Genomic DNA, 8198 nt, shown 5'->3' on the forward strand with positions numbered 1-8198 from the left:
TGAGGACATTACACAAATGTCACCCATTGTACTCACTTTCGCTAATTAACTGTCAAGATTAGACTCTAAACTCTGGGACCCTGCTTTGACTAAAATCACACCTGCTGCATGAGGATCTCAGGGTCATCGGGTACCACATCTCCGTCTACCACCGGTCCGAATGCGATGTGGTAGCGGGCAGGTTGGATATCCTGATCCACCAGCTCCCTGAAGCTCTTCCTTCGCAGACAGTCCACCAGATCTGCAGTGTCGCTGTAGCTGCAGCCCACCTTCTTGGCCAGGATCTTGGTGTACATCAGGGGCCGGTAGTTGACTGACCAGCTGGATATGGCGGAGCCACTCTGAGCAATGGCCCTCTGGAACAAACCTGAAACCAGGGCCAGTTACAAGACAATGACTAAGAAAAGTCAAAGAGCAGGCTATAATGTGAGTGAGTCAATGTGGACAGAGTGTGACCCGTGACCCATGACCATGAGCAAGATAAAGCCACTGAGTATCTTTTATCATCACAAAAGGAAGGCCAGTGGAACTCATTTCCATAACAATAAATGCTTTCCAGGCTGGTTTCTTAACTTTAGAACATAATATTCACTTCAGAATAGAGAACACATTTTTAACTTCAGAACAGAAGAGATGCTTAACTTCAGAACAGAACAGAACCTTAACTTCAGAACAGAAAATAATATAATCTCAATTTTAGAAAGAGATCAGAATTGAATCTCATTTTCATAACAGAACAGAAGCTTAAGGTCAGAAAATAACAGAACAGATTCTTAACTTCAGAAAAAAAGAACAGAACAAAATGGAATCTTAATAGAACACATTCTTAACACATTTCTTCAGAACAGAATCTTAACTTCAGAAAAAAGATCAGGAAAGAATAGAATCTTAATTTCAGAAAGAATACAACCCAATTTTAACTTCAGATCAGAAGAGAATTGCAAGAATACATTTTTGCATTTGGCAGACACTTTTATCCAGAGTAACTTGCATTGCATTGAAGGCAAACATTTTATCAGTTCATGCATTCCCAGGAAATCAAACCCATGAACTTGGCATTGCTAGTGCCATTCTCTACTGTTTGAGGTACAGGAATGCCAGAATCCCAGAATGCCAGACAACGGTTGGCCTTGTGTACTGGCTACAATAGAGAGCTGAGCTGCACTGTGTATTTAACCTTTAAAAATATTCAATTAAACAGTGTGTCATGTACATTCGGACCAAGACTTTCAATGTCGTCACAGACCTTTTGGACCTTACTGTATATGAAACTGTGCTACCCATCTACAAGTAAAGTTCTGAAACTAGTTTTAATGGTCAGAGAAACATGTTGCTAAGCTAAAATGGTGGAAGTCTGCACAGTAGAAAGGTCATGCTGGCTTCAACAAGGCATAACCAATAACAGCATGAACCAACAGTCAGGGGCTCCTTTTAGTATGTGTTGCAAATAGGGCAGGTAGAAACTCTGAATCATTACTTGAGTGAAAGTAACAAAGTGAGCTCAGCAGTGTTCGTAACAAAGTGAGCTCAGCAGTGTTCGAAAAGGCTCTGGATAAGCATGAGGAAACCATCTTGGCTTTCAGAACCCTGCTGCACCGTTATGTAAAGTGCCCCATGGTTTTCATCTTCAGATTCTGTTATTAATTATTAAAATGTAAAAAATTCAGAACATAGAATAGTATATTGTAAAAAATCTATAGCACAAATAGGGTTATAGACTTTAAAACAATTCCAAATATCCAAAAATAAAAGTCTTCCAGGTTTGGAATGACATGAGGTTAAATGGGTCAATGACAAATGAGAGTGTCAATGATAAAGAGAAAGAAAATCCTATTCTAAAACACATCATGTTCTAAGAAATTTTTATCTTTCTACTGATGTTGGCTTTATAAAATATTTATACCATTTTCAAGGAAAGTTTACATTTCATGAGTATAAAATATCACAAGGTGTCAAAAGTAATACATTTTTTACTTTGTGAGCATAAACATTTTAATTATTTTTTAAGTCATTATGTCAAACTACTTCTTTTCAATAAAAGCTTGTTTTTAAATGAGGCTAGTATCTTCATTATGATATCAGGACAGTTAATATTTTTGACTTTATGTCCATCTTGAAATAAAATTAAAATCATTGTACTATCCGAAAGTCTGACCCCAAACCTCTTCTGATTAGAATGTTTTTAATTTCTGTATTAAAAGAGTAATATTATTAAGTAATATTTTAAAATATGACTACAATTTCAAATAACTGTTCTCTATTTGAATATATTTGAATATTTCTGAGATGCAAAACTAAAATTTCAGCATCATTATTCCTGTCTTCACTGTCACATGATCCTTCAGAAATCATTCTAATATGCTGATTTGCTGCTTATGAAACATTTCTTGAACATGATTAATGTTGAAAACAGTTGTGCTACTTAATACTTTTGGTACTTTTTGATATAGTGATACATTTTTTCAAGATTTTTTGATGAATAGAAAGTTGTATTGATGAATAGAAAGGAATTTATTTGAGATCTTTTGTAACATTATAAATGTCACGTTTGATCAATTTAATGCGTCCTTGCTGAATTTTTTTTTTTTCAAAAGAAAAAAAATCTCACTGACCCCAACGTTTGTATGGTAATATGTGTATGAACTACACTTGCAGTTTTAAATGGATTTTTTAATAAATAGAGAGAGAGAGAGAGAGAAAAATGTCCTAATGAATAAATGTTCATTTTTTGGTGACCTTCCTTTAAATGATGGGATTTTGTATTGATGATCAAGGCAACAGAGTTTCAAACCTTCAGAATGATGGGACAGGATGAGAAGGTTGACGCAAGAGGCTCCAGCCCCAGAGCCAAATATGGTGATTCTCTCTGGGTCTCCTCCGAAGTGTCCGATGTTCTCATTGAGCCATCGCAGAGCCTGAATCTGGTCCAGTAGCCCATAATTCCCCTTTGCAGACTGATTTCCAGTGCTCAGAAAACCTACGGAGAGTGAGAGAGTTAGACTGGAGATAAGATAACAGACAATGTGAACCAAAGGTATAAAAGACCATGATCAATACATGTTGACCAAGATCAAGCACTCTGAGGCCAAGAAGAGCAAAGTGCCTAGATAAACTGAAAGAATGAGGCAAGACAGAGGAATAAAGCATTAATTAGTCATGTTCATTTAGAACTTCCTGTTACCATTTGGAATGATTCCAATAGATTTGAACTTGTCATGAATAATATAGACTATGTTTGGTATAGCAAACAATACAATGAAAGCTTCAGCAGAACATATTATTTTAAAGTCAATATTTAAAACACTTTTTTTCGTAAAATTTACCATGGTAATCAATGCATAATGAAAAATAGTAGACATTATACATTGTATACTGTACATTAGACATTAAGCACAACATTAGTATTTCTGAACCTTTTTAACTGATTCATTCAGTGACTGAATCCTTTGGTCTACATGACTCTGACTCACTCACCAGTGATGATGTCTACAGGAATGGTGACTGAACTAATGAACGAACAAATCGTTTCAAAAGAATCAAATAATTCTATTGCTACTCATAAATCTATTAGTCAAAAACATGTATGACTTCAGTTGCAGTACTATAAAAGCTTCATTTAACATATTATTTGAATGTCAGTAGTTTTTCTCTCATAAGACTGAAGTAAATTTATTTGTAAAATTGAGCATGTTTAATAATGCACATTATACATTAAGCAGTACGTTCGTGTGTTTTTTTAACAAACCTTTTGTGAGTGAATCAATGCTACAGGATATAGCCTACAGGAACGGTGACTGAACAAATGAAGTAACAAATCAAACTGCTTCAAATCATTCCATCGCTATAAATCTATTTATAATCGCTCAAAAACATATGTGTCTTCAGTTACAGCAGCTTTGGCAGAACATATTTTCCTCTGCAATGCTCAGAACTGTGATCCTCAGGGGTGCTGGGGTGGGTTTGATGCATTAACTGTTATCATTGCTGGTGAGAGGAGCTTTATTATCATCTTGTCAAGCCCATCTTTATGACGAGTCTAGCCGATTAGCCAGTTTAGACATTTGGACTGTTGTTCTCTGGGTAGAAAAAGCTTAAAGGCACAATATGTAATTTCGCAGCTAGAGGGCGCGTATTCAAAATAAACAAAGAGACAAAGGCGTAGTTTGATGACGCTGTGACTGAGTGTGGAATCATGGGAGTTGTCATCTTCATCCCCACAGCCGATGCAATCCGACGGGACTCGGGCAGAAATCATGTTCATGGATGAGCTTATGATTTATTAACGTAGTAGAATGAAGCAGGGTGAGGCTGAAAGTCGTCGAAGCGAAACGAGGCCGCCGAACGAGCGTGACATTTTTTGATATTTTAATAAAAAAATCTTACATATTGTGCCTTTATGTGCCCACATCCACATACATACTTCAAAACAGGAGGCCCATTTACCATTACGGACATCCACAAATAACGCATGCTACCACTCATTAAAATGGGGCGTGTGAGGCTCTGGAGTCACAGTGTAAATGAGAACTAAAGAGCTTATGTAAGACCGTCTATTTTACTATTCTAACTGAACTGGTGATGCACTAAAAGCATGAAAATGTAGCGAGAAAAAGGCATATTTCACATGTCTAAGAAACCACTCTTCAGACTGTGAAAGACAGGCTTACTCCGTAATATTAAAAGAAATGGGGAAAAGACATAAGAGGGGAAAAAGAGATAAAAATAGACCTGTACTTAAAAGCTACGTGCCCTCAGACCCAATATAAGAGTCAGTGAGTGTGACTGTGTGTGTGTGTGTTTTAGAGAAAGAGAGCACGTCAAAGAAACTAAGAGGGATGAGTAGGGAAAAAGACAAACTGCCATGTTGTTTTCAGGAGTCAGGCCTGTGAGGAAGACGACAAGCGACAACATACGGCACATCATATTACAAACAACACACAACAGGAAAACAGATCTCGCACTCGATCTTGCACTCTACATATAAAAGGCTCCACTGGTGTGTTGTAGATGGAGGGATACACAGAAATAGAGCTCTTTGAAAATGTTCGTTACAGATGTTAAAAATAGCTTTTGACGTCTGAAACTCCCACAGGCCGATAATGACTTTGTTTTAAAGGATACTGCTGCATCTGCTACATTCATTTACATGCTGTACAAAACAGTACCGTGTATTCATGACCGACGGCATCGTTATCCTAAACCGTGAGATCGTTTCCATGACAAAATAAAGCATTAGCAGTGATTAGCAACAATAAATATAGCCTATATTCTTGCATCTTTCTTTTAAATATCACCTAAACTACCTTTCAAAGATTTGGGGTCTGTACAATTTTTTTTTTACCCTCTGAATGAACAGTTTTTTTTTTTAATTGAGATTTATACATCTGAAGGCTGAATAAATAAGCTTTTCATTGATGTATGGTTTGTTAAGATAGGACAATATTTCGCAGACATACAACTATTTGAATATCTGGAATCTGTGGGTGCAAAAAAATCTAAATATTGAGAAAATCGCCTTTAAATTTGTCCAAATGAAGTTCTTAGCAATGCATATTACTAATCAAATATTAAGTTTTGATATATTTATGGTAGAAAATTTACAAAATATCTTAATGGAACATGATCTTTACTTAATATTCTGATGATTTTTGGCATAAAAGAAAAATCAATAATTTTGACCCATACAATGTATTGTTGGCTATTGCTACAAATATACCCCAGCGACTTAAGACTGGTTTTGTGGTCCAGGGTCACATATGATTAAATATATATTATTAAATATGGAACCATTAATTCATATTATTAGATATGGAATCATTATTTTTGTGTAAACCATTAAGATCAGTGTTGTTACTGGTAACTAAATCTATTAAAATGGTTTTCATTCACTGAAATAAAAAATAAATAAATAAAAGCTATATTAATAAATACTATAATAGTATATAAATAATACAAAAATAACACTGATTAAGATTTTTTTATTTTACATTTTTTATAAAAAAAACAACTAATGAATCACAGGCTTAATGTTTTTGAAAGAAGTCTCTATGCTCATCAAACATATCATTATAATTTAATTAATTGCTTTCTAGATTTTCAAATTTACTCCTGTGATGGCAAAGCAGAATTTTCAGCAGCCATTACTCAAAGTCTTCAGTTTCACATGATCCTTCAGATCAATCCTTTAGAAATTGAAAACAGTTGTGCTATATATTTAAAATGTCAAACTGACCCCAAACTACTAAACAGTAGTGTAACGTTTACGCCAAATCAAGAGCACAATTATGATGAATCTGTTTGATTGCAATGAATTCCACCCAAACAGTTTAAACTTAAGTAACATTATAAAACAACAAATACAGTTTTGTTTTATCTTCACATTAAAAAATGTGAGATTCAGGGATACAGGTGTTTTTTTGTTCATACTCGTCAAGAAAAAAAAAAACTGGGGAAAACAATAATTTGGGCCACACTGAGCTGTGGTGTGACTGTGAACATAGCTGTATTGTCTAAATGACATTAATAGGACAGGTAACTGAATGTGTGCTAACTCACATCATAAGCGTCAGCCTCACGAGTCAAGGACAACTCGTAGAAAACGAGACAAATTACGTATTCATCAAACTGCTGGATCAGGCCACCACAGGTGAGTCCCTAAAGATGAATGAAGTCACCGAGTGCATTACAAATACAACTGTAGTGCAAATTAGTGGGGGAAGTGTGGATGTGAGGTCTTTTTATAATAGTTTCATATTAGGTGAGTGTGAATCCTAGAGGTGCTGGATCTGTGTCTGAGCAGCATGCACATTTCTGTAGGCACGGGATACCCGGCTGACCTACTTCACTGGGTACTGTATCCCACAATGCAACCTGCTCAACTTAACCTTCCATTTCTAGTCCGACAAATTATTTAAGGGATTTTTAACATCTCTGCTCAAACGTTGCCAGCGTCATATGCGGCACATTACGGGTCTTGTGACAGTAATTTAGCCTACTATTTTAAACAGTTTGTTTCAAATAAAATGTTTTACACAGTATTTTTAGATAATAGTTGTGTCACAACACACTTGGGGAGCAAGTAACGAGGAGTTCTTCAATATCACAGTCTTTTTAATAATCCAATCACAAGGGGAACGTAGGAGACACAGGAACACATGGAAGGACATTCAGAACCGACAAACACTGACTGAAAGGACTAGGGCTTTTAAACACAGGATAATTGGGGGAAGAACTAGACACACCTGGAATCAAATTAACACAATCAACGGGAGACAGAAACTGGGTCACAAGGAGCAAAAACACACACAGACAGGTCCATAACCCTGACATTCACATTATTATGTCGAATTATTTTATAGCGACTGAATTCAGCTACTTATCCCACTGGAGGGCGCTTTCTAGGAGCAGGCACTGGAGGGCGCTTTCTAGGAGCGGGCACTGGAGGGCGCTCTGAGCTGGACTCGGGGGCTGGATCCCTCCCCTCTTCGTTTTGGCCCTTTTGCCTCGCCATATTCAGCTCACGCTCAGCCGCGATGCAGGGGGTGGAGCTCCACTCTGCGCTCACACCGTCCACGGCTTGCTCCCTCGTGGTGGGCACTGTCGCCGGCTCTCGCACCTGGTCTGAGGAGCAGGAGGAGCTCAGCAGGACCCAGGCCACAGCCATAACAGCGGCCCACGGTGGAGCCGACATTGGGAGGAGCCATGGAGGAGGGATGGCCGCCGACTCCAGGGGGCCGACCAATGGCGGCGGAGCAGGTGGAGGAGGAGCCCGAGGCAGAGACGGAGAGTCAACGAGCCAGGGAGTGCCGAGGATCCGCGGGGCCAGGGTGGAGTCGAGGGCTCTGGCGACCAAGGCGGAGGCGGAGATCCGGAGATCCGCGGCGGAGCCGGAGCGACTAAGGACCAAGGTGGAACTGGCGGGAGGAGCGACGAGGTGCAGCCAGAGGAGAGGAGTCCAGAGGCGATGGCGGGTCGACGCTCCACCAAGGCGGAGCCGATGGAACGACAGTGGAGGCAAGGGAGCTAGGAGCCGAGTTGGAGCTGCTGGGTCTACGGGCCGAGGCAGCATCCGGGCCGAGGAGGCTGGAGGCGGAGGTGAGGGTTACTCCGACCCCGGTGATGTTGGAGGATGGCAGTCCCATGGGGCTCGCACTACAATGATGGTGGGCTGAGGGCGAGCAGAGGGGCTGCCAGCTGAC

The 8198-nt window shown here is 39.0% G+C and overlaps 1 protein-coding gene across 2 annotated transcripts in view; it reads right to left on the bottom strand.

Annotated features, from left to right (window-relative positions):
* The window catches only part of LOC107678031 (neuroligin-2-like), an 88807-nt gene that overhangs the window by 3597 nt on the left and 77012 nt on the right, over window positions 1-8198 (bottom strand). For both annotated transcript variants that reach the window (XM_016473143.1, XM_016473142.1), the window contains 2 exons: window positions 2792-2977; window positions 102-367 (listed from right to left, as the gene is read on the bottom strand). In XM_016473143.1, the coding sequence (XP_016328629.1) occupies window positions 102-367; window positions 2792-2977 (452 nt within the window). The remainder of the gene's footprint in view (window positions 1-101; window positions 368-2791; window positions 2978-8198) is intronic.

The sequence above is a fragment of the Sinocyclocheilus anshuiensis genome, unplaced genomic scaffold (genome assembly GCF_001515605.1).
Source record: "Sinocyclocheilus anshuiensis isolate Anshui unplaced genomic scaffold, SAMN03320099.WGS_v1.1 scaffold260, whole genome shotgun sequence".
In the NCBI taxonomy this organism is placed as follows: Eukaryota; Metazoa; Chordata; class Actinopteri; order Cypriniformes; family Cyprinidae; genus Sinocyclocheilus; species Sinocyclocheilus anshuiensis.